The sequence below is a fragment of the Cyprinus carpio genome, chromosome B10 (genome assembly GCF_018340385.1).
Source record: "Cyprinus carpio isolate SPL01 chromosome B10, ASM1834038v1, whole genome shotgun sequence".
In the NCBI taxonomy this organism is placed as follows: Eukaryota; Metazoa; Chordata; class Actinopteri; order Cypriniformes; family Cyprinidae; genus Cyprinus; species Cyprinus carpio.
In genome coordinates, this window is record NC_056606.1 from 19,282,691 (window position 1) to 19,310,433 (window position 27,743).

Consider the following 27,743-nt stretch of genomic DNA (forward strand, 5'->3'; position numbering starts at 1 on the left):
GCAAGGAAGTCTGGACACATAATGTTTCACACAATGTAGACATCAAAAAGCCCAAACATCTAACGTCTCTTTACTGCAGTCTATATTTTGATAGATGTCTCTGTACTATTTTTTGTCAGAAGCCTATATGATTTATATGGGATTATTTGTACTGTATAAATTGTATGTACAGTTTTGCTGCAAACAAAAACAAAAACCTGCAAACAAAAACCTAACCATACAAAAAAAAAAGTAGCCTACATGGTTATGCCATGATATAGGCCTATATTTAACATATACCATAGTAATACCGTGTTATTATTTGAAATACTGTTAAGTATCATGTAATAGCTTAAAAAAAATTGGCTTATTATTGCCTAGGAGGCCTTCTTTGGTTAGTCCCGATTTAGCAAACATCTTTGTTTACTTAAGTTTAATAACATATCAACTGATTAATAACTGATTAAGTTCGACACCAGAATAATTTTCTCAGATAATTCAGAAACTAATTAGTGTTTATTCAATAGGCTAACACTCTATGTTATTTAACATTTACGATAATGAAATCGCCAGTAGATGGCAGCAAGTCCCTGTTAACAATAAATGATTATTGAATCATTCACATGAAACGATTTGTTCAAAGCAGCTGATTCAATTAGAAACGAAACAAGTCAGTCCATCTAAACGGACCGTTGAATCGCCGTGTTGCTATGCAATGTTCATCAAATTAATAGAAAAGTATGCTATGCTTGTGCAATGAATATAAAAACAAAAACTCATACATGGGTATTTTTCTCTCATTGCTTGAATTATAACGACATTCTAACTGGATTCTAACAGGCTTCATCGCTCAGTGAATGCTTTTGGACTCTCAAAACGTGTTTTTGTTTGGTTTTTGCAAAGTCGACTGATAATATCAGCTCGTCTCTCAGTCTCTCGCTACAGCACAGAACATGTCAGGGGAATATCTTTAAATTCTAATCAAGGAAAAATCATACCTTCAGTTGTCTTCTTTTTAAAGACCTTCAAAAGTTGCGCTTGAACCATTTTGCGCGAAAAATGACGAGAACTTGTGACAGTACCGAGTTCTGATTGGCCAATCGCCGTTATTTAGTTTGTGAATTATCATACGTAGGGCATTTTAACATTTCATTTGCATGATTAGATGTTAAATAATATAGCTACATTTCTTAATCTAAAGGAGATGGAATCTTTTACAGAAGGGATGCTTTTTGTTATGTATTATTTTTTTTCAACCAGGGGGATTCCATCCCCCAGCATCCCCCCTCAATTCGAGCCCTGCCTGCTGACAGGACAGAACGGCCTTCCCATCATAAACACTGAGCTGCTAGAAATGGGCGGATCCGTGACTACTGTAAACACATGTGGCAATCGAGCATTCTGATTGGACAGCGAGTGAGATATGGGCGTGGCGTTTGGGGAAGCCTGGAAGAACACAAACACAACGGACTCGCGCAGGGGCAAGAGAAGCGAGGAGAAAGTGACATCTATATCATTTCGTGCGCTCAGTATGAATTTTACTTGATGAATTTGATTATACACGAGCAACTGAACACGACAAAGTGCAATTATGAGCGTGCACTCACTAAAGAGAGCTTACAAGGTTTACTTCACACGTGCTTTATGAAAAAGCGCTGTATTATTTGATTCTGATACTGAAATAGGAAAGTTGAAAGATGGGATCGAAGTTGACCAGGCAAAGTAGTTTGGACAGCCAGGCGACTTTCTTTCGGAGGGGTCGACAGCATCATGAACGGGATGTGGAGAAGAGGAGTGGAGGAAGAGGAGAGTTTTTATTCGGTTCTCTCATGCTCAAGTCCGACAAGCTTCCCGGAATGCTGCGCAGATCCAGCCCCAGCCCGTATGTCCGGAGAGTGGCTTGGGTTCGGGAGATCCAAACCCTGCTGAAGGAGCAAAAGTTGGAGCAAGCCATCGATGTGTTGAAACTGCTTAGAAAGGTACAAAACATAATTTTTTAATAAACCAGATTTTATAGTTTCTTACACAGAACTACAGGTTGTTGTTGCTGCTGCTGCTGCTGCTGATGATGATGCTGCTGCTGCTGATGCTGATGTTGTAGCATGATGTTTTCACTTAAGAAAAAAAAGATCACAAATGACATCTCTCTGTTGTATCTAGACTGCAGTAGCCTATTTATATCATACCCTGAAAATACAACGTTGTGAAACATGTATTCCAGAGTCTAAAAAGAAATATTGTCTAAAAACTGTGATAAATGAAAAGTATGCAATTTCAAAATGAATCCAAATATTTCTAATAAAATTCTTACAAGAAATTTGGGTGCAATAAATAATTAATTGTATGCACTGCTAAAGTTATAAGCTTTACAAAAAGTACTTTGGAAGTACGTAAACATGGTACTAATATGTGCCAAGGTACTAAACAAGTAGCCTAATAAATACCATGTTATTATTTTGTTAGTAAATTGGTATAAATATTATTAGATAAATAATTAAAGTTTTTATTAATGAATTCTGTTGTTAGCTGTTATCAGTTATAATCATATTTGTTTAAATTCATACTATGGTATAAATAAGGACATTAATTTATATCAAAATCAGAAAAGTACCATTTTTTTTTTCATTATAGATTTTTGGTTTTAGAAAACTCCTTTAGTCTCTTCTGAGTGATTAAATGGATGTTAGTAAATATATTTCAGATTCTCATATGATTTTTCCATTATGTTTTATGTTTCTTTTTGTGTTGTATCTTAGATAATGATGGACAAACCTAAATAGCTTTTCTGTACATGCCTGACAGAACCTGTCCCACAACTTCTTCACAACCTAATCCAAAATCATCACAATGACTTAAAATGTTCCTTTGCATAAGTGCTTCTTAAATGTTCTGATTTACATTTACTGTAATTGTCAAAACGGATGAGCTGGTCTCCAAAATCTGGAGACATTCAGGATATCACAAACTGCTCAGAGCAAAACCTCTCCAAACCTGTTCACTTCATGTCTCGATCGCGACTGAGAGTTTTGATAGCCGTTGATGAACGGTTCAGCTTTTGAGGTCTAGTACCGAGATATTGCAGCTGATGATTGACAGGTACCTCAATGCTCTGTAAGTCCATCATTTTATCTTGATGGCCTGTGCAGTAAGATTATCTTGATACGCTTTGTATTGTAAGGCCAGTGGTGCAGATCCAGCGTGTGCTAATGGAAGCACCACAGTTCCAGCTTTGAAGTGTTTACGAGAGAATCAGAACGTATTGTTGACTTTATGAAGGATTCTGTGGCATTGAATTGTGTTTATTGATTAAGAGGGTCCTGAAATCAAGGAACATCTTAATGTATGCAACCTGATGATGAAGGTCCTCCAGTTCTAATCTCACTGGATAAAAGGTGCTGAGAAAAGCTTCTTTTATGCACCATGAGTAATTTTAATGTGATGTTTTCTAGCTTGTTGAACATCTGGAGGGAGAGTCTGGACATCTGGATCAAAAGATAATTGGAACAGAATGAAATGATGGGAGATCTGATAGCTTGAAAACTAAAGCCAGATTGTCACAGTTTCTGTGCTTGATTGTGCAAAAAGATTGCCAAGTGGTTGTCAGGACATTGTTGTGTGGTTGTTAAGGTGTTCTGAGTGTTTTTAAAACATTGGAATGAGGTTGCTAAGGTGTTCTCGGTGGTGATATTGACAAAAAGTTGTCTCTATACTTTGGGGATTTTTTCAGTAATGATAATTAAACAATGGTACCTTCGCTGGTTTAGGCCTGAAAAATAAAAAAGACACCATTGCCGCCAGTAGGTGGCGGTAAGCCCCTTAATGGGTGATTAATTGAATCATTCATTCAAATGATTAATTTAAAACATCTGCTTCATTTGAAAATGAAGCAAATGGCTGTCTTTACAAATGGATCATTGAATCACTGATTCAAATATGATTAGTTCCGTTATTCATGTTTCTCTGAGACATGCAAATGTTCTGCTCCAGGTTTGTTTGGAACTATTTTGATTGGCAAAAACAAAACAAACAAAAAAACAGACAAGTCTAAAAGTTTACTCACTAAATATTAACTTTTTAACTGTTTTATAAAATTTATACCACATTGGCGATCATGCTCACATGTTAGAAAATGCCACTCTTGCTCGAGTGAAATTACTCAACTAGGCTATATCATATCTTATAAATATAGAAAAACATAATTTTTGATTCAATAACTTGAATTATAGGAGCATTTTAACTGCATTTTCATAAGCTTCATCTTGCAGTACATTTGAACCCTCAGCACATATTTTTGTTTGTTTTGAGAAAATGTGAGACATACTCAATGTACAGTTAAAACAACAATTACGATATTATCAATACATATCACACACCTCTGGAGGTAATTGTTTACCCTGAATTCACATGCAAGTCCCTTTTTTTTTTTTTTTTTTTTTTTTTTTTTTGCTCCATTGGATTTTTTTTATCCATTTCATTTAAAGTATCAGTAAAGTAGGTGATACTTAGTTTTTTTCGAGTTATTCGAGTCATTTAAATATCTGTTAAATATTTCATATTTAGTCAAGTTTAAGTGCATTTTCAGTCATCACTGTCAGCCCACTCTAGATATGGCACTTTGTCACATGGATGCCCAGCCAGTCATCTCACTCACCCCAACCCTGGAAGCTCTTAACACCCTGTTGGAGGAGAAAGGGGTCACGTCAAGGCAAAGCTCGCTACCTTTTAAGGCTGTGGATTGCTGAAAGAAATTAATTTATGTGCATTGAAAGTCAGTTTTTCAATTCTGGGAAAAATGGATTGGATGTTAATCAACTGGGGGTCAAAAGTGATGGAGCATGATGCTTCCTTTTGCCCAGGAGAGAGGACAAAAACAACATCCCTTATCTCTGCTGTAGCTCTTCCTGTGCCCTAATGAGTGCAATTCATTTTCTGCTGTTGACTCTCATTGAGCAAAGGCAGGAAACAGCTCTGCTTGCATGCTCTACTGAGCACATGCAGTGGATGTCAATGCTACAAAGATTTTGTGGTTGTATAATAACATTGAATTTAAAATGCTGTCTCTTTGATTGCATGTTAATCTCCCAGACAGTACTCTGCTTTGCAATATTGTCTGGGTCTTTCCTACTATAGAATATTTTCATGTCTCCATTATGCATGTCTTAATACATTGGATAAAGATGGAAATCAAAGGAGTTAGTTTAATTTTATCACAGTCAGTATTGTCATTGTTTACTAAAACTATTAAGAATCACTTTAGGAAATTGAAATAAAGTTGCAATAAAATATTAGATGAAAAATGGAAACTTAAAAAATGTAACTTAAAAGCTAATAGAAATGTAAAAAAAAAAAAGAATAAAATAACTTAAACACATAACAAAATGACTAAATTAAAATTTTAACTTAAATAAAAAGCTTATTTAAAATGTTAATAGATACTATAATTGTGTATAAATAATGCTAAAATAACATTTAAATAACACAATTAAATAAGTATAAGGATGAATTTTTAATAATTTAACTTCTGTAGTTTTGGCTTGATTTTTCCATATTCAGTTTTACTATAAAAAGACATCAAATAATATTTTAGGTTAAATTTTTTACTCTGATCAATAGATTTTTAAATATTGCTGTATAGGTTTTACTATCTTTCAGCATCTAACTAACAAAAACTTTTTTTTTTTTTTTTTCAACAACAGCTAGTTCTTAAATTACATCATCCTTCAGGAAGTGACATAATTTTATTGAAAAAAAAAGAGTTTGAAAATATTAGTAGTGGGTTTGATGAATTCTGTTATGTTCTGTGGTATTTTTCGGCTTGTCTCAACCGATGTATCATCACAGTTTTAAACGTTTAAAACATTAAGTTTAAATTGACACCCTCTCAATCTTTTACTGAGCAATGGCTAACTTTAGCTTTTTATTCCACTTGTTCTTGTCAATGTGAAAAGATACACAGTACAAAGAGTTTTGCGAAATGCTTTTATAGAACATCTTTTTTAAATTACAGCGCAATCATATTCATTTGGTTACAGGGTTCAAAAAGTACTGCAGAACAGAAATGACCTGAGCTTATGCTTTATAGATGAAAAACAGAGGGCTAGTAGGAGCTTCCAGATGTCTGGGAATCCCTGCGATAAAGACATGCAATATATCAGTGTGAGACCCATAGGGAGGTTTCCACATCTTCATCAATTCCTGTGGGATCTGTCTCTGAATCGATTCACAGGGTGGTGTAGTTGTTGCTTTGTGATGCTGACGTTTGCCTGGAGGCATCAAATGTATTTCGCCCTCTGTATTCACTTCTATATGTTCACTTAGTCCCTACTAATAGCGCTAGCCAGTGGATTAAACAAGAAACGTGGTCCTCTAGGAATTTTTTCTTGATTCTCTCACATGTTTTTTTTTTTTTGTTTCCCGGCTGGTCGGATCAGACTCCCTTGGCTTGGCTGTTCAGTGGGGGGAGAACACTTAGCTAATAAGCTGTCACTGTGTCTGCACACACTTTCTCTGCCTTACGTAAAGAAGCTGGACTTAAAGGTTAGCAGCGCTAGTCTAGCAATAGATCAACACACGTTTCGGCTTATACTTAGAGTTTTCTTTCTTTCGAAGCGCTAGAAGTTAGAACACGATGGAAAGATTACTTTATCTCCATGTCATTCAAAAAAGCCCCTTGTGTAATTTTGCAAATGGAGATTGGAGGCGTAGGATGAAAGGATTAAGTTGTTGAATATCGAGATTTATCAGTGACCTATACTCGCATTTGTAATCCTACATGCTTAACAATCTCTCTCGTGTTCTTTCTCAACAGGACCTGGGTCTTGAAGGAACATCTCTCAACGACATCCTCTACAAGAACGCTGCCTTCCTCAACCTAGTAGATCCAATTTCCCATGAGCTTTTGCTCAATTTGGCCCGAGACATGCAGTGTCCTAAGAGGGTAAGCCACCAGCGTTAATAAGCGAAGATGATGGTAAACACAAACTCATGAGGTGGCTAGTCGAAGGGTTTGACTCGATACCAGCCCACAGCTGTCAGCATTAACTCAGGATCCCTGCTTTAGCTTGAGCCAAAACCTGTGCACGTATTCATTACTCAGTCTCCAGATATGTAGAGCGTTTATTTTTAGCTGGCAGTAAGAGGCTTGGCGGGCCAGTTCTACAGCCCCCGCCTCCTGTATAAGACCACGGGCAGCTGTCATCCCATGGTCAGGACTGGAGCTTGGGCGCTCATGCTTCAGCCCTGTCCTAAATTAGTTTGCAAAGCATGAGAAGTACAGAAAGATGGCACTGACCTTTATTTTGCTCAAGAGAGCCATCAGTGATGTTTTCATTCCATGCTGAAATTCCACAGTTCTGTTTGGACTTAATTGGACAGAGAGGCCAGCGAGAGGAGCCCTTTCCAGTAATAGATCCACTTGAAGGGGCAAGGCTTGTCATTTTCTTTTGAGACTTTTTTTGAATAGCAAATTGAATCAACATTTGTCATGTTTCCAACATAGACTCTTTGGAAAAATGTGCAAAACTCCAAAAAATACTATATACTTATACATACAACTGACTGCAGTTTCCAGCTGAAATCAACACTGGTGGCAGTAAAACACCAACAACTCTTATTCCTTTTCACACAAATTATTATAACAGGGGCAGATTATTACTTAAAGGGATACTCCACCCCAAAATTGGAATTTTGTCATTAATCACTTACCACCCTGTCGTTCCAAACCTGTAAAAGCTTCGTTCGTCTTCGGAACACAATTTAAGATATTTTGGATGAAAACCGGGAGGCCTGTGACTGTCCCATAGACTGCCAAATAAATAACAGTGTCAAGGTCCAGAAAAGTATGAAAGACATCGTCAGAATAGTCCATCTTCCATCAGTAGTTCAACCATTACCAAAAAAACATTTGGTTATGCAAGCACCATAACCAACAATAAGCATTTGTTGAGGAAAAGGTGTTGGATCAGATCCAAGCCGGACAGTGGGATTATATTAACATGGCAAAAAGTGTATTCAGGCTGGATTTGTGGTGAAGTTTTCTCTTATTCTCAGCTGGGCTCTTAGTGTGCAGCTGTGAAAATGCTTGCTAGCCTCGTTCACAGCAGAAACCTTGAGGAGCTGAGCATCTAAACCCAGAAAATGAGGGCGAGGGATTGAATGGCTCTCAATTTTCTCTGCTTCTTTTCTTCCTCTCTGACTTAATAAACATCCTGTTACCTGCTGACAGGTAGACCAAATCCCATCCCACTGAGCTCAGAAAAGCCACCTTGCTTCTCAAAGAAATGGATTCACGCCATTCAGATGTCTTACCTGAAAGCCAAACCTGTTAGACGTATGTGATGCTTGTAATCAGTGTTGAGGGGTAACTAAAAGTAGAAAACTTGTATGTAGAGTTGGAATTCATAATTAATAAATTTTTTCAGTTTGTGTACATAAACCAGATTAAATATATATATATATATATATATATATATATATGTGTGTGTGTGTGTGTGTGTGTGTGTGTATATATATATATTCTCCGAAATGAAGGGTCTGTCATGAAGGGTCTGTCATTTTTATGGTAGGTTTATTTGGACAGAATAACAAACAACAAATCCAGAACAAACACATTATATAAAGGTTAGAAATTGATTTGCATTTCAGTGAGTGAAATAAGTATTTTTGTAGATGGTCGCCAGGTTTCATCTCAATTCTAATGTTGTTGTCGTAATAAAGATTCAATCATTTAAATAATAATAAATTCCTATAAATATTCATATAAATAAAATATAAATAAACATTATATTAGTTTTATTTTAAGGAATTTGCACCTTTAAATAACTTCAAATAAGAAAGATGCTGTCACTTTAATAAGATATTTCAACTGCTGTGTCATAAAATCAGCTTCTTTTGCTCGAATCACTGAAAAGTTGCACATATGAGGCTCTTTTCATTGGAAAGTGGGACTTTACAGCTGCATGTGGTCTAATCTTTATGAGATTCTGTCTCTGGTTTAGCATCATCTGCGTGGATAGCTTGTAGCTTCGCTTAACTTCCCCAGCACTGCTTGTAATACAGTATAATGTGTGTCTCACTACACCAGCAACTAATGAAGTTTTGAGTCCCAGGAGTCAGCTGATGGGGATCCTCAATCGCAGCAGTTATTCATGATGGGAATCACGGGAAATATGGAAAGGCATTTTAATGAGCTTTTGTTTGTGCATAGCACATAGATTTTGTTTTTCATTTAACTGTCTTACAATTGACAGTTTTTCATTAAACTGTGGCAGTTGCGTATTGAGCTTTGGCTAATGTCTTAATGTTCAGTAGCTGATTGAAAGTCCATGTACATCCTTCCGACAATAAAAGTCCCAGTGGAGCGCACGTCATCGAATGGATGGTGTCTTTATTAAAGGAGTTCATGTCACTCTCTGCTACCAGAAACCAACTTAATATACATTGAAGATTCAAAAACGTCTTTGTTTTGACTTAATAGCCGTCAAGAGGCCACCAAGATGTACATGTTTATTTCCTGTCATTTCTTAGAGTGATGGTATGAGCTAGTCGACTCCAGTCGATGGCTTCGCCCAGTCTTTTGTGTTTTCCTGCCTCGCTTGTGTTGTTTTGCTTCAGCACTGATTAGATTTACTCAGCTCTGCTCCGGCCAATCCGTTTAAAAAGAGAGAGGTGAGCCAAAGCCTCAAACCAACCTCTCACCCAGTAATTCAGAATGGCATGAATAACTAAGACATTTTAATTGAACTCTCATCTTCATCTCAAGCTACATATTAAGGAAAAGTACCACTCTTTGAAGCACTAACTGCTGCTTTTAAATCAAAATCAATATGATATTCATGATGCTGAGTTTTTTAGGACCATTAAGATAATTTTAACAATATGACATTATTTTCATAACAATTAAGCAATTTTCCCCTCTGTATGAATTAATTTAATGTCTCCATGCATTTTAGTTCTTTTTTGGAATTCCCACTCTCATTGGATTGTCATATTACTTTATTTATTTAAATCATTGTAAGTTCAAGAGACTGCAAGAATATTTTACAAAAAAAAAAAACTTACATTTTAAAGGGGTCATATGATGCGATTTCAAGTTGTCCTTTGTCTATGGAGTGTTACAAGCTGATTGTGCATATATAAGATTTGTAAAGTCTTAAACCCCAAAAAGAGAGTCTTTCTAAAATGTAAGACTCATCCGCGCTTTCCTAAAATGCCTCATTTAAACATGCCCCCACATACAGTATCTACATCACTGTGTTGGAAGATTTACATAACACTGCTCATATGTATACGCAAAGAAGGAAGTCGTAACTTTATCCTCGCTGCTGTATTGTTGCCGCCGCCATGTCGTGGAGACCATAAATATGTATAGATGCCCTATTCGACTCATAGATATATATATGTAGATTCCTCATTAGCGATTGTTTCTATGGCCCACGATACGTAAGCCATCTGCCATTTTTGGAATGGTCTGCGAACCTTTGAGCGTGTTGATTCTGACTACAACAGCAAGTTATAGACTTGTATATCTTTAAATATTCATTGATTATTAATGTGAATGACGTCAAGTTAACCATTGTAGACGCACACAGTCAACTTGTGCTCGAGGGTTCGCAGACTGTTCCAAAAATTAATAACATTTATTTTAAATTGAAATAATATTTCTCAATATTACTGTATTTTTGATCATATAAATGCAGCCTCTGTAAGCATAAGAGACTTCTTTTAAAAACATTTGAAAAAAATTACCTTGATTGATTTCTAATGATTAATGACTAGTGTCTTTTATTGTACTATTTTATAAAAGCTACTGCCGTGGTGTTGCCACATTACAATGATTTTATCATGTTTAAGGGGGTTTTATGCTCTTGTGGCTTGTTGCTTATTTAATGGCATTTAATCTAAATCATAATCACTGACAGATTAACTTGAACAGTTTACCTCCCTACAACCCTTTTAATAGCACTAGGCATGGTAAACATTCAAGTCTTTTAAGGTTCTCTGTCAGTGACCATAAGCTCTCAGATTGGAGCTTTATTTGGCAGCCCATCTCCCAGAATAGCTCTTCATCACCCGCTTCTCCTAATCTTGATTTTTGCAGGAGTCTGATGCTCTCAAGTCCTCTGAGAAGATCTGCAGGCAGCTGATCTATCACCTGACCCCTCACTCCAAGTGGAGCAGACAGAACGTGCCCAGGAAGAAGTCTCAAGCCTGGTAAGAGTCTTGCGTCTGTCCATCTGTCCCTTATTAGGATACACCTCCACAACAACTGACATCAAAGGATAGAAAACTGTGTGCTGAAAGAATGAAATACAGACAGCTAGAAGGAAATGAGATTAGCCATTCTTGACATCTCCATAAGATGCTTAAACAGCTATGAAAGTTTATTGGGTTAATGTTGAGCTACCTCAGTTACTTAACAGATCACAGACAGTTTCAAAATGAAAATACTGTCATCATTTTCTCACCCTCGCCATCCAAAACTACAGTTAGTGTAGTTAACTGAAACTAAAACTGAAAAAATTAAAAATAAAACCGTAAAAAAAAATGTTACTTGAAATAAAAAAGTTTAACTGAAAAAAAAAAAAAAAATTAAAGTACAAAAAAAAAATCAGCTATTTGATGTGACATCAAATAGATTTGACATTTTTCGTTTTACAGTAGTTTAACATGATGTACTAAAATAAATTTAAAACTGAAATAAACATTTATGAAAACTATACAGACAAAAAACAAAAGTGACAAAATACAACAAAATACTAAAACTACTTAAAATTAAAATATTAATAAAAATAACTACTTATTTACTAATTGCTGAAATAACACTGCTGCTGAACACTAAAAAATTGATATTTTGAACAATGTATCTGTTTCTTATACACGATGAAAGTCTCTATTGAACTCATTGTTTTATGACACTGTTCAAAAAAATCTGAGTGTAATAATTTTTTTTTACGTTCAATAGAAAATAGAAAGTCATACAGGTTTGGATGGTGAAGGTTAGTAAATTATATAAAATAAAATGAAATATTTTGGTGAACAATCCCTTTAAGGAAGCACAAGTAGAATCAGAATTTATTCATTCATTATCAAACCCATCCCAAATCCTCATCTTCTCAATACTAAAGTTTTAAAAACAGCAATACTGTGAAATATTATTACAATTTAAAATATCTGTTCTCTATTTGAATATATTTTAAAATATAATTTATTCTTGTGATGTCAAAGTTGTCATTACTCCAGTCTTCAGTGTTTCTCATGACACTTCAGAAATCATTCATGTCTTATTATTAGTGTTGAAAACAGTTGTGCTGGGTAATATTATTGTGGAAACCATGATCATTTGTGACCTTAAGTCACAAGTCTTAAGCTGCACGGGTATATTTGTAGCAGTAGCCAAAAATACTTTGTGTGGGTCAAAATTAAAGATTTTTCTTAAAGATCATGTTCCATGAAGATGTTTTGTAAATTTCCTACCATAAATGTATTAAAACTTTATTTTTGATTAGTAATATGCATTTCTAAGGACTTCATTTGGACAGCTTTGAAGGCAATTTTCTCAAGATTTTTTTGCACCCTCAGATTCCAGATTTTCAAACAGTTGTATTTCGGCCAAATATTGTCCTATCCTAACAAAGCTTATTTATTCAGTTTTCAGGTGATGTGTAAATCTCAATTTGGAAAAATTGACTCTTTTTTTGTGGTCCAGGGTCTCATTTTATCTTTTATGAATAGAAAGTTCAAAAGAACAGCTCTTATTAGAAATAGAAATCTTTTGCAACATTTTACTTTCACTTTTAATACATTTTAATGCATCCGTGCAAAATAAAGGTATTAAAAAAGGTATATGGTATTTATTAATGTTACTGGACTTTTGATTTTTATTAGTTGTGATTATTTTGATTGTGTTTTGGGTGTTTTTTATTATGCAATTTTTGATATAAGATTTTACTTCAGTTTCATTTATCTCCTGATCCTACAAGAACCTACTTCAGTTTTGTCTACTTGATGTTTCCAGAGGCACCTGTCACTTCTCTTGATATCAGCCCACACGGTTGGCATTTTGCCTCAAACGCGGACAGGTGAAACTCAGACGAATGTTTCTCTCAGATGAGTTCTTCCATCAAACATCGTGATTTTCCCAGCAAACAGCATACGAAACACAGGGAACATCATTCCCTCTGGGCGTTGGGCAGGTATGGTGAGGAAGTCATTAGGAAAGGGAAAGTCTTTTTAATGATATCCATGTTCTCTCCCCATCCCGGAGCAATTAACCCAGTTTGGGAGATTTCGACAGCTGCATTTTAGTTCTTCTGCTCCTTGTTTTATCAGCAACTCATCTCCAAACAAGCCCGAACAATAAGAAACCATCACCGTCATCACCATCGCTCACGTGATTTGTGAACCTCTGCTCTTTCAGTCTCTGTTATGAAAGACTAATCTGCAGAAATGCCTCCTCCGTTTGTCTTGTCACACTCTCGGAGGTGGTCGTGAGGGAAAAGATTGAATGCTTAACGGAACAAGACGCCTGTTAGAGTGTGAAGATACTGTCAGGCCGACTGTTGTTCTATTTAAAGGGAACACGAGGAGAGGAAAGATGCGGTGTTGCTGATGCTCTCAGCTTCTAAAGACGTCCCCCATTTCTCTTTCCTCTTTCTGATATTCTTTAGGAGAGCTTTCAGGCTCCTTTAAACCACATCGATTTTTTTTCTGCCTAGCACCTCTCCCAGAAAAGCTTTAAAGAGAGAGGTTAGGTGGCCGGAGGGGAAAACCTGAAAGACAGAGTATCGGAGAGACTCGAGTAGAGAGAGAGCGAGAACTAAGAAAAACTGCATTTGTTTGCATCTGTGCTGCTAGAACCAGCGTTGAAGGGAAAGTTCATCCAAAAAGGAGAATTCGGTCATTATTTACTCGAAATCATGTTGATCCAAACCAGTTTGTAATTACTTTTTAAGTGGAACACAACATTTTTCTCAGAAAACGACTTTTAACATTTGGTCTATATGCATTATTTCAAGACTTAATGAAACTATTCAATAGCTTTGTGTTACATTTATCTTCCCTCCAGTGTAGCGTTTGGAATTCTCTTGGATTCTCTTTTTGATTTATGATGAGTGTTTTTGAGCATAATTCTAATTCTAATATAATTCTAATATATATATATATATTATTTATAGTATATAAATCTAGATAATAGATATGGTTTATTTTTATAAAATGATGTAACATTAAATTATATATTACATTAATTTTAATAAACAATTTTATATATACATATATCATGTTTTATATATACAGTAGTATATATTTTATAATAATAATTTTTATATTTGATAAATATTTTTATAGTCATGTTTTAGTTTTATGTATAGTTATTTTTAGATTTAGTTATATTTTGTGTGTAAGTATCTATATAATTATTCTACTTATATAATATATTAATTACAATTAATACACACACATACTGTAGTATGTAATTAAATGTAATAAATATATGCATATATTTTTTTATAATATTTAAATATAATATATAATTTATATAATAATATAATTTTATAGTTTTAATAATGATAAATATTTTATATTTAATCATTTAAAAATATATCATTAATGAAATTTAATTAAATATAAAAATGTTGATTTTACAAAATTTTATGAAAACATTGTATGTGTGTGTGTGTGTTTGTGTGTACATAAAATTGTGTGTGTATTTATACCCTCATATTTTCTTCTGAGATAAATGAGATCAGAGTGTCTTGATTACTCATACTTGTAACACTCATTGCAGCTGTGTTGTGTGCCTGTAAGCTCGAGAAGCCGGTGTTGTTTTGTTTTTTTGCCTTTTGTGGTGTTTTTAAAGCCTGTTCTCGATTCCAGGCTAATCACCCATATATTCTTGATAGCTCCTGGAAAAGCCCCCTCGTGCGAGAGCACGAAACAGCACAGCGGCAGTTGTTATTTCATCAACCCAGCGCTCCTGCAAGGCAGCCGTTCGCCTCTCAGCCGTAACGGCCTCCCAAATCAATTGGAATGATGAATCTGTTTAATAAAGCAGTCAGCAGGGGTGAAGATGACCCAGCAGCAGCCCTCTGTGTAATTATCCTCTCTCGGATGGAGGTCTTGGCTCTGCTTCGGGGTTGCCTGCGTTGTGTTGATGCCAAGTTTATTGGGGGAGCGTTTGCGCTCGCATTAAAAGCAGCGAGGAGTTGATATTTGTCAGCTAACATCCTCCTCATTCTGATGAGCATTATGTGGAGCGTGTTGGCTGCCTGCCGCTGGGGTAGAACCTACACGACCCATCGCTGCCCGGTCAGCGGAGAGCCTTGGTTAAGAGCATGATGAAAGAGAATTCACAGCAGAGTGAGTCTGACCCAAAAGAGGACCTGCGGACGCTCACGGTGGCCTAGAAAACATTGGATGACAGACTGAGATGAACACATGTGGGGCAGCTTGGGTTTCAGTTTACGTGATGCATGTGCCCGCTGCTGGCGGATAGATACCTGCGCGCACGTGTCCATCAAGAGCAGCTTGGCGTTTAGCCCACATTTGAAGGTGACGTCAACCTGAGCAGAATCCATGTTTTGTGTCTCATATGTTACTGCGGACATGTGCTCACTGTTGTGTCTTTTAGATTGCAGGAGAAATACACTTTGAGTCCTTTGATCTTACAGTTTTGCTTTCCATTCGAAATTTGTTTTGTCTAGAGATTTTTTTTGTTTTTTGTTTTTTACTGGAAAATAAGAATATACTCATTAAGTTTGTGGCACATATTCCTGAATTTAATGCGATTCAGTTCCTTTAGAAATAGAAGAAAATTATTTCTAGATACTTTCTAGATACCGGTGGTATCAAATGGTACTACAATGGAATTTGAATCATTTCTGATTATCAGATTCATGTACCATGGTAATTATTTGTGCACTGTTTAAATTTTGCATTGTAGGATAATAATTAGACACATTTGCCTTCCCTATTCTCATTTCAAACATCCACATTTCATTATTGTAATACATAGAAATAAATAGAATAGAAATTCCAAGTTATAAAATATGTCAATAAGTTATAAAGTTATAAAATGACTGTAAATTATAAGTTCTAAAATAAATTAAATTTCTCTAAATTTATTTACATATAAAATGTAAGCTTATGTGTACACAACTGTAGTATTTATGGTGGTGTTGCCTTTAATCTATATTGATTTAACATTTTTACAGCTAATAAGAAATTGAGGAAATGTATACTGTATTATAAATGAGTTTGATGATGTGTAGAATGTTTTTTTATTGGAAAACAAGACAAAAATACTGGTTAATTTTGTAGCATGTGATTTGGTTGACCCCATAACAATATTATGTAGTATAATGTGTAAATTATATCTCTTTTTAAAAATTCTGTGGCAGTAACCATAATACAGTGATGGTCTCAAATGGTACTACAATGGGATTTTGATACCATGATAATGTTTGATTATCAGATTCATGTATCTTAGTACTCAAAATTTTTAATTGTGGCATAAAAATTTAATACATTTTCTTCTCAAATTCCCATTTAAAACACATATATATATTTTTTTTTATTGCTGTAATGCATAAAAATATAAATTATTAGTTTGTTGTATTGCCTTTAATTCATTCTGATTTCATTTGATTTATTTTTAGTTAATTTAAATGTTATTTTTTAATACTTTTTTTATTACACTCTAACCCTCATGTCTCTGCTGTTTACTCTCCTTTTGATTGATTTATTTTTTATGTATTTTTTCCCATTTCTTCTTCTTGACCTCCCTGTTGACCACGTTTAAATGTGTTTGACCTACATATCGTGTGTCTGTTCATCTCTGGAGAGCTGATGGTAGAAAGGTCATTAGCAGGTCTGACTCATCTCTCCGGTTTTTCTCTTCACTCTCCAGTCGACCCTGCTTTTCTTGAACTAACTGATGTTACGTTATTACTCAGCTTTGTTCTCCTCCCCTTTGCCCTGGTTGAAGATGTAGAGTGACTTCACTTCGCTCAATTTAATCCTATTAGATACACCATTCTGCAGACTCTACCCTGACAACAGTGTTAAGCCTTATCCGTGATTAATCGCCTGTTGATCTCCACATGGAGAACTTTTGGTACAGAACATTTAGCCCCTTGTAAATAACAGCACAAGACAATGACTGTTTTCAACGTGACTGTCATCCTTGTCAGATGTGTGTTGTTTGACTAAAGCAGCTTATTCCTGATTTGTAATGTTATTAGGTGCCCTAAAAAGGAAAACAAAAAAAGCTAGTATATTACTGTATATATATATTCACATTTCCTTCCCCAATTTCCATAAAAAACTCAAATTTTACTTTATTGAATAAAAATATATATGTAAATTATTTTAAGTTGATGTATGTGTGTAAAAATGGCTTTAATTTATTTTAAGTTTTTTATATATTTAATTTTGTACATATAATATTAATAACATTTGAATATTCATTTTAATGGTAAAATTTGAATATATTATTGTTTTGAAAATGTGTTTTATTATCATGAAAATGTTTCTTTTTAATGTAATTAAATCAGAAATTCCTTTTTTTACTCAATCACTCATTAACATTATGGTACAGTCAAAAAGTGTGTTTATTATTTAAGTATACAGTATATTTTATATTATATTTATTGTTATGCATTTTATAGCAAAACCATGTGCTTTTTGTAAGGCATGGAAGTCTTTTTAACAGAAATATTGATAGACGTTCAAAAAGATGATACAGTATTAGCATGAATGCAAACAAGAGCCATAAAATCTCTTCCTCCTGTTGAAAAGATGCATTTGCCCTCCAAACGCTTTGATTAGCATAAAAATCACATCACTGTTTGTGGCCTTGGCAGAAACCAGGCGAATGTGCCGACACATAAATTCCCAGAGGGCTGACGCATTAAAAAGGCCGAGCGTACAGTCGGCACCGATCTGCCGTACAGTAGCATAGCTCAAAGCAGCTATCAGCCACTTCTGAAGCAATACATTTTAATACCGTTTCTATAGCTATTTTGAAATGACTGTGCTGGCTGGGCGCCCGCTGTGCTACTATTATATAATCCATCACTTCCTCGCAGACGGGCCTTTCCAATAACTCAACTGTCACAGCCTTATACGGGCAGATAGAAGGGAGGTGCAGGCATTAGACTCATGCTTACAAGCATGTAGCATTAGCGGCCAGCAGGGTTTGAGATTGAGCTCTGCTTTGAAGTGTCTTTTTTGAAGATATAGTCATTTTAGGAGCACCATGCTATCAGACACATCGTGCTATTATCATCATTGTAATTATTGCTATCATAACTCTTTGCTCTTATCGAAGGGGAGCTCTTTCAATGGCTGCAAATATAACACTACTACACTTCTAAATCGGGCAAGGGGATGTTTTATAATCTGATTCAAATCTGGCCTATTTTTGTGCATAATTAGACAAACCTTTCATCAAAATTACTGCACCATTGAAAGCACCCCGCGATTATGCTGGAAATGGGTCTTCCTTGGAGTTTCTAGGAACAATCAGTCTGATAAGTAATATGAAATTGCTAAACCTTGTTTATGAACTTTTATATGAAATTTTAAATTGTCTAGCTTTTCTGCTTTATCTAGATTACTTCTTATATGCTTTCTAATCCATTTTTCACACATTAGCAAGTGCCACGTATTGTCCACTGGCATAGTTGGTTAAGCTAATTTGTGATAAACTTAAATTTTTTGTTATGAATTTTTATGGTATCACAATAATGAGAATATAATGGAAAATGTGTTCAAAAATATTTTTTTTTTATTCTGTCAAAACAAACCACTATGTATATATATATATATATATATATATATATATATATATATATATATATATATATATATAATTATAATATTAATAATTTTAGAATAAAATTATTATTAATTATCATTTAAGATTTATTAATTTACATTACATTTATTTTCTTAATGTAAAATATGATTCTGTTTTATTCTTTTGATTTTGGGGTTAAATGTGTATAATAATAGTCTATTAATAATATATAATTCATATTTAATATTTTATTTAGTTTTGTATTTTTAGTAGTATTACAGTAATGAAAATTTATATGAAACATGTTTAATCATCTTGAAAATAATATCACATGTAAAAAATCCTAATAAAATGGCCTTATTTTATCTGTGCTATATATACTATATATATGTGTGTGTGTGTGTGTGTGTGTGTGTGTGTGTATATATATATATACACATATACAGTACAGACCAAACGTTTGGAAACATTACTATTTTTAATGTTTTTGAAAGAAGTTTCTTCTGCTCATCAAGCCTGCATTTATTTGATCAAAAATACAGAAAAAAAATGTACTGTATTATGTACTGTACTGTATTATGACCACTTTTTTGAAACAAAATTTAAATACCGTGATAATACCGTATACCGTGACAAATTATTTAATTATTTTACAATATTACAGTAATGCGAATTTGAGGGAAAATGTGTCTAATAGTCTTGAAATTATAGGCACAAAAAAATCACGGCTTAACTTGCTTTATGCAAAACATAATTTCTTAGTTGTTTTCACTTTGATCCTATTCCTCCCTAATCCATAACATTCCTTTCACATTAGCATGTAGCATGAGTTTTCCACTGGCACAGTTGAAGCTGCCGTTCAGATCCATGTAGGTGAAACCCCATGAAGAGGGAGAGATGTCCGAGACTGCTCTTGTTGGAGGGATCTCACATGTGATAGTGTGTTTGTGTTGATGGAGTGCTGGCGTGTGTGTTGAGCAGGATTAGCAGCTCCAGGAACTGGCACTGCTTCAGTCTGACACTCACCGTTAAGCCCACAGTGGCCTTCTGATGGCTAATTAAAGCAGGTTGGCATCAACTCACAGTGCCACACAACAAGCGAAAGGTGGGATGATTGAGAGATTGAGGGCAATGAGGGCTGTTTATGGTAGGTGAGTGTCTTATGACAGATTACTTTAAACATCACTGTAAATTCTCAGCTATGTTGGGACTGAAACATAACCTAAACCCCACAGTTCTATTTACACACTTTTTTCTTCGTACAAAAGCCTTTGTTGGTAATGACAGCTTCAAGACGCCTCCTGTATGGAGAAACTAGTTGCATGCATTGCTCAGGTGTGATTTTGGCCCATTCTTCCACACAAACAGTCTTTAGATCTTGAAGGTTCTGTGAGTCTCTTTTTTGAACTCTGATCTGTAGTTCTTTCCATAGATTTTCTATTGGATTCAAGTCAGATGATTGGATTTCTGAAGCTCTCCACAAATGGTCCTTGGCTCTTAGAAACCTCTTCTGATCATTTTTTTCACTCCTCTGTCAGAAATCTTGCGAGGAGCACCTGGTCATGGCCGGTTTATGGTGAAATGATGTTTTTATATTATGGCCCCAACAATGCTCACTGGAACATTCAGAAGTATAGAAATGCTTCTGTAACCAATGCCATCAGTATGTTTCGCAACAATAAGGTTGTGAAGGTCTTTAGAAAGCGCTTTGCTTTTACCCATCATGAAATGTTTCTTGTGTGACACATTGGTCATGAGACACTTTATAGGCCATCAGTTGAGACTAAACCAGCTAATATTCATTTCCACTGACGAGGGGCAGGATTGCTTTCTAATTACTGATAGATTTCAGCTGATGTCTTGGCTTTCCATGCCTTTTTGCACCTCCCTTTCTTTATGTGTTCAATACTTTTTCCCTCTGTCATTCTACTTTATTACACAGAACTTAATTTCTGAACTTATTTGTTTTGCTTTCTTTGTATGTATGGACTACTTGGGTTGTTACCGACATCTGGTGAAAATTTCACGGCACCAGAACCTTTAGAAATATATTTACTTATTTTATCCACTATATATATATATATATATATTTTTTTTTTTTTTTTTTATATATATCATTTTATATATAGTTATTATATAATTTATATAATAACATTATAATGCAATGCTAGTTTTACAGTTTTAATAATTATAGTTATTTTTATATTTTATTATTTAAATAATTAAATATATTTTAATAATATTTGTCTTTTTAGATATCTTTAAAATGTGTGTGTGTGTGTGTAATATTTTGGTTTTTTTGTTAATAATTATAATAATTTTTATGTGTAATTAAAATATATATATATATATATATATATATATATATATATATATATATATATATATATATATATAAATTACTAAAAATATGTATATAAAAAAAATGGGTTTAGACTAGAGTAAATAAAATAAAATTAAAAAATCTACAAAAATGTGTGCAAGTACTTCACAAAAACATTTAATTATGGCTTTAATATTTTGAGAATTACCACAGCAGAACTGCAAATAATACAGAGAGTGCTTGCAGCTTTTACACCGAGTTTTCTGTCTACTATCCATATTGATATATATAGCATCGACTATCTCACCAGTACTGAAATGGGATTAGCCAACTGGAAAGTCATTGTTCTGTGCAGTTCACATTTAAGATGGCTTGGAAAATGTGTATGTATGTGGCACTGAAGAGAGACAAAACCTGATTGCTATCTGCAGAAGGCTCAGAATGACCTCAAACATCATCCCAAGAGAGATTCAGAGCCCATGGAGAAGAGGGAGAAATCAAAAAAATGTGACTTATACTGTCCGTTCGGCAGAGGCACCTGGCATCACATTGCACCTTTAAATCTAAATAAAGTCTCAGAGACATAAGCATATATAGAGCATATGTCAAAGTGTCAGTATGGGGCAATATTAATGCAAATAGGCCTTCAAACCTGCCACGTCGTCAGGGCTTGCTAGAGAAATCATCTGAAGAGGGTTTTGACAATGTTATTTTGAGAGTCATGGTGGCGTGGTATGTAGATCTGCACTGACAGGTTTTTGAATAGGTTTTGTCCACAAGTCAGTGCGTGAAGAGAAGTGCTACTGAAGCTCTGCATGTACATCTCAGGTTTGCTTAGTCAACCCATTTTACTGTGCAGAAGACACAATGTACATCTTTAGCAAATTAAACCATGTCTTTGGTGGAAATGAAGGTGTAATAGTGAAATGTAAGTACTAGGGCCGTCAGTTTAATGTTTATGTAGTGCAATTCACTTTTTGTAATGTCTATTCAGTGATATTGCCTGCCACCATAATGAAATTTGTTTTAATTCTTTTATTTTGGGGGCTTTTTTCAGCTAATTTTGTTGCATGTGATTTTTTGTATTAATTAATCATCATGTCATGTAATTTAATTGGACTAAAATTTGTCAGAATGTGTCATATGCGGCAGCCTCCTATGTTTTTATGCTTGTTTCCTTGTAGTATCTAGCTGTTTTTGAGATTACATTTGATAGGTCATTTAAGCTCTTGGTGAAAACATGTCAATATCCCAAAGGGCAGAGTGGATGTACGATGCAATTAGAGCCAGTAGATCTCTCATTAAGCAGGTTGTTCAGTTACTTCATGGATTCTAGATTGTTCCACAGTTCATTTAATCGATACATTGATTGGTTTTGTCTACTGACCTTACATATAACCCTGGAAATCACCTTTCAAATTTCATATTTCCACTTATTGTAGGATCTATGTGCACATCAGTTGTATAAACTTTTATGCATATCAAAATTAACAAAGAACAAAGCTTAACCTATTGTGATTTATTGGATGGGAGGCACACTATATGTACGGTTCATATTATATCTATTATAGATCAGTGTGTTGAACATGAAAAATGACGAACGATGTTAAAGTCTAACGCAAACACTGCCATATGCATAGCCCTGCCACTTTACCTAAAATTCAGTCTTAAATGGTATGTTCCTGACAATGTCAACAATGTCCCTGAGATAAAGGATGAAGTATGCATTGAGCCTATAAACCAGGATAAGCGCTGCCATGCTATCTTGCAGATGGGCAGCCAATTCTGTATTGCAGTCTGATACCTACCCCATCCCACCAACTCCAGGAGCTCTCAGCACCCTTCCTCACGACTATAACACCAACACACACTGTTGTTTTTGAAAAGGGCTGATCCGTGCATTTTGTTTGGCTGGACCTCTGGCTCCTACGCAGAACAGTGCTAGTGGCGTGCCAGGCAGCCCCTGTAGGAAGGCCCTTAATCCAATCAGACAAGCCCAAACTCAGAACAATAGAGCACATGGCATAGGAAGACCAAATTCTGCAGTCACAGCAAAAGCCCCTCTGAATGTAATGCTATCATGCCAGGCAGAGGAGAAGCAGATGGACTTTCCCCGCTGCAGAGGGGTGGGGTGCTGCAGGGTGAATGAAGGAGGGAGCTGCATTGCTGTTCAGTTGTCAGCTCTCTAATTTAAAGCGTAGTTAGTGCACATGGATCCGTTGCTCATGCATAGAATGTAATGCAAAGAAATGGTCTGTCTTCCATAAATATGGAAGACAAGCTTATTTACAATTATTTCCAGGAATCGACAACCTTGCCCCCGGCTGCTGTGTTGTCAACTACTTCATCTGCACACAAGTATATGGGGGAGCTGCAGTAGCAGTACCTTAGAGCAAATCACACACGATTGCAAACATCTCCGTCAGCCCGAGTTTCCACAGTTTTCCATTTTTTGGTGTGTGCTCTCATTTTTTCTGACAGCCCTTTTAACTAAGGCTGCTCAGTTTTGTTGCTCCAGCATTGCATATATGGATATGTGGAGGATGTGCTGACTGGTAATGAGCAGTGGCAGAGGGGCAGAGGGGCAGTCTCTGCACATCACAAACAGCATTGGTCATCACTGTTAGAAACAGCTGGCAGAGTTAGATTTAAATTGCCTGTCCCTTTCTGACCTTTATCTGAGAAAACAAACTATCCGGTTAAGTCACATGGATTTTGAGATTGAATGATGACTGATGTTTAAATGAGTAATATTTTTTATGGGGATCAAGTCAAACGTAATATACTGTCACATAATTCATGTACTGCAATAATTCTTAGAATTCTTTGTATTGGTGTGTTTTTTGCTTGTATATCTAAAGCTGTTTTTTCCTAAAGCAGTAGTGGATAAAGTAGCCTACCTGAAAGCCACACTTAAGTAAAAGTACAGATATCTTAACAGAAAATGACTTTGGTAGAAGTTGAAGTCACCGTTTAGAATATTACTTGAGTAAAAATCTTAAAGTTAGTGATATATGTGATATTTATTGTACTTAAGTATGTTAAATATTTTTTTTAAATACTTAAGTAGCCTGAAAGTAACAGTACAAGTAAATGGAAAATGGTTAAATGCATATATAAAAAAGGTTATACACAGTTTGAGTAGCGAGATTGTGTTCAGTTTAACTCTTTCTTCCATTTTGTATCTTTGGGTAAGAATAAGAAGCACTTCATAGGCTACTACTTAGTCTCTTTCATTCCAACATAAAAAACAAAAAAACATTTCTGAAGTCTGCATCTAAAATAGGGTTGTGCCGATAGACGATAGTATCGTGTATCTACGATAATCAGAAATATTGCCTGTGGCTGATGCCTTTGACGATAGAAAGACTAGGCTAGTAATACTATCTAATTAATATTAGGGCTTATTTGTTGCATTATTTTTCTTTTTCCACATTTTTACAGTGTTGCATGTTATAACCAATCACACACGATTATGCTGAGCTTATGAATGCGATGGCCAATCAGAGGCATTCAGAGCACCTGCTCTGACCACACTCCTAACTCATGAGATTATTGAGAGAATTGTATTATGGAGCGGCAGCAACCTCTTAATTAATCATTTAGCTTAAGTGTGACTTAAATTATTCCATCACTCAATTAATTTTAATTAAGTACTTCAATATTACTAAGTTTGAGTTCAATTTAAATGCCTCTTATTTACATTTCTAAAGAAGTTTTTTATTTTTTATTATAATTATTGTTTTTTTACTATTATTTTTTTGTTTTTTTTTTTTTTATTTTTTTTTTTTTTTTGTTAATTTGTCTTGTAATCCAAAAATACAAGACACATATTTAAAATACTTTGCACCTGTAATGTATTATCAAATTTTATTATTTTGTTTTATAACATGCACAAAGCTGTTTGAAACCCATGTCCAAATAAGTATAAGTAAAATAAAATAAAATAAAAATGCATGAAAAATCTGATTGGCTCTGACATCATTTCCACTCTTTGGCAACTTGCAGAAATTCTGCAATCTGATTGGCTGTCAGTGAAGTACAACCTTCCAGTGGCAGGTTAGAATTCTTCCACTGAACCACTAATGCTTGTTAACAGCATTCTTGTGGTTTTTACAGGCCTGCTTTAGAACAAGTGACATTTATCCTTAAAAGTCTCTTTTCAACCACTAATACTTAAGGTTTGTTTGTTTAATTATTTATGTGAGAGCTTGTCTCACTGTAACTTTATAGGTCTGTTCTAGAACTCTTGAAAGTCTTGGCCTCAAAAAGCAGCTTACATTGGATGAGAATAATACCCTGGACTTGTGCATGTATGTGACTGTAGTCACTTAAGCTCTACCCCCCTCACAGTTCTAAACCAAAAAACTCAGCTGAAATAGAAAAAATTCAAATGAAAAGAATGGGTATATTGCATTGCATTGCTATTTAAAATTACTCTAAAATGCTCTCTTAAATGAACACATTATTCTGTAATAATCTGTAAGTAAATAATGGAATAAAAAATATGCCATGTTTATTTTTTTATATCATGACTGACACAATAGCATGGTAATTAATTTAATGTAATATACTAACTCTAATATACTAACTCTACTTTTTTTCTTTCACAGTTTAAAAACTACACTGAAAAAGAAATTAACAAACGATACCGTGGATCTGTCTGGTATCCCCCTTTCTGGCCGTGATCTACATCGTGTGGCATACTACCTTCAGAACAATGGTTCATCTGTGACGGCAGTGGACATCAGCTTCACAGAGCTCCAAGATGAGTGCTTGCGACTTCTTTTACCATTCTTAGGAGTGCTACCCAAACTCACCACCCTTGCAATCAATGGTAACCGGCTGACTGTAGCTATCCTTAAAGACCTGATAGAGGTGGTTAAGGACCCCAAAAAGTTTCCCAGTTTGGCCTGGGTGGACCTGGGCAATAATGTGGACATCTTTACTGTGCCTCAGCCGCTGCTGGTTGCCCTACGCAGACGCTTTGGAATGAGAAGCAGCCTACCTACCATCTACGAATACAGTGAGGGTCAAGGCAGCAGCAGCTACTGCCTAGAGACTTCTACTGAGGAAATCAGTGTGTTTGAGGAGGAAGAGGAGGACGAAGAGGATGAGCTGGAAGACCATCTGGTGCTGGAGCCCTGGAGTGTAGAAGAGAAAAATACATTGCATTACTGTGAAAGGTGATGGACTCTGCTGTTCCTTGTGGTTTGATATTGTTCTTTTGTTATTCTAACACTCCAAATAAAGGTCCAGTGTATCAACACTGTAAAAGCATTAAGCACCCCTTTGCCACAAAACCTAAATGGAATTCCATGAGACAAAATGGTTATGTAAAGACAAGTAGGTGCCTGAAGGTGGGATTTTGAAAGAATGAAGGGGGGAAGAAAGATCAGGACCTGTTCCTCACTCCCCCATCTTTATTCTTTAGTCCAGTTGCTGCCGAAAGCAGCAGTGAATCTGTTGTTAGCAATTTTAAAATTAAATTTTGGGTCAAATACTAACTGACCACATATAAAATAACAGAACGAGACAAATTTGTAAGACATAAAACAAGTACCACAAGCCCGTCTTTGCCACCCACATCAGCAACTTTCAGGCTTCTGATGTGAAACTTTCACATTTGGCTTGTGACAGATACGGCCAAATGCTCCCCTCTGAGAAAGCTTTTGTCCAGGGTAGATTCGCCTCAATTAGAGGAGCGCAGAGAGCGAGGGGAGGTGAGAGAAGAGAGAAAAGAGGCTGCTGGAGTGTCTGCGGGCTAGAAGGGATACTGATGTCTGTGTGTATGCGTGTGCACGTCTGTGTGATGTTTTTTTGTGGAGGCTTATGATGCAAATGTAGCTTTAGCCAGAGCTCATTAAACAGGACACACAGGCAGCCGAGAGACTAACAATGCCACACTACCGACATGATTATTTTTCATTAAATCGCATCCAGTTTGCAACATTATAAGATGCATAAACACCTGGCAGTGTTTCAACAGTGCAAAAACCATGTTTGTATGGTCACAGCGAAATTGATTTCAATGTTTTTATAGGAAAAACACGTTTGATTCATGTAAGTGTTTTGTATTTTTTAAACGAATTTGATGTAACAGATTTCATTTATTAATTATTAATGCTAGAGTGTTTGACAGTAAATCTGACCTTTTGTGTTATTTTATGATGCCCTTTGATCCACGGGTGGTTTTTCCTTTACAGACGTGTGTCTGATTTGCACTTTACATGACAGGCTTTTTTAGTTACTGTAGTTGGCTGGTCATCTCCATCTTTTTGTTTTTCTTTGTAGTTCAAAGATAATGTGTTCAGTTCTAGTATAAATGTGTGACTCTAATTGCTTCGAGCACCCGGATGTTCTTTTCCTATCTGTTTTATAATAAACACTAATGAATGATTGTTCTTGCTGTGTGAAATAAACTGTTTGTAAAAAGACTGGACATCATTGTGATTATGAGATGACAGCTCCTTTTTTAAGTGGCTGCATTTGACAATGTGCTTTCAAGTTTTTATTTTTTACCTGCCAGATGTGTTTTTCTCTAATTTGTTTCCCAGAATTCGTGTACAGTAATTAATTCCAGGAGTCAGCAGTGCTGTCACTAAGTACTGGGATGTATAATTAAACTTTCTAACTTGATGA

The 27,743-nt window shown here is 35.2% G+C and overlaps 1 protein-coding gene across 1 annotated transcript; it reads left to right on the top strand.

The window, feature by feature from the left end:
* The first annotated feature begins 1,416 nt into the window (after nt 1-1,416).
* Nucleotides 1,417-27,743, top strand: lrrc75bb (leucine rich repeat containing 75Bb). The gene is made up of 4 exons (XM_042733066.1): nt 1,417-1,958; nt 6,788-6,916; nt 11,078-11,190; nt 25,715-27,743. The coding sequence occupies exons 1-4, from the start codon at nt 1,677-1,679 to the stop codon at nt 26,289-26,291; spliced, it is 1,101 nt and encodes a 366-aa protein (XP_042589000.1). The 5' UTR covers nt 1,417-1,676; the 3' UTR covers nt 26,292-27,743.

Bases quoted from the DNA above. Each gene is read 5' to 3' on its own strand.
- lrrc75bb (XM_042733066.1), top strand. From the start codon at position 1,677: ATGGGATCGAAGTTGACCAGGCAAAGTAGTTTGGACAGCCAGGCGACT. The intron at 1,959-6,787 runs GTACAAAACATA...CTTTCTCAACAG, and splicing joins TGTTGAAACTGCTTAGAAAG to GACCTGGGTCTTGAAGGAAC. The intron at 11,191-25,714 runs GTAAGAGTCTTG...TTTCTTTCACAG, and splicing joins AGGAAGAAGTCTCAAGCCTG to TTTAAAAACTACACTGAAAA.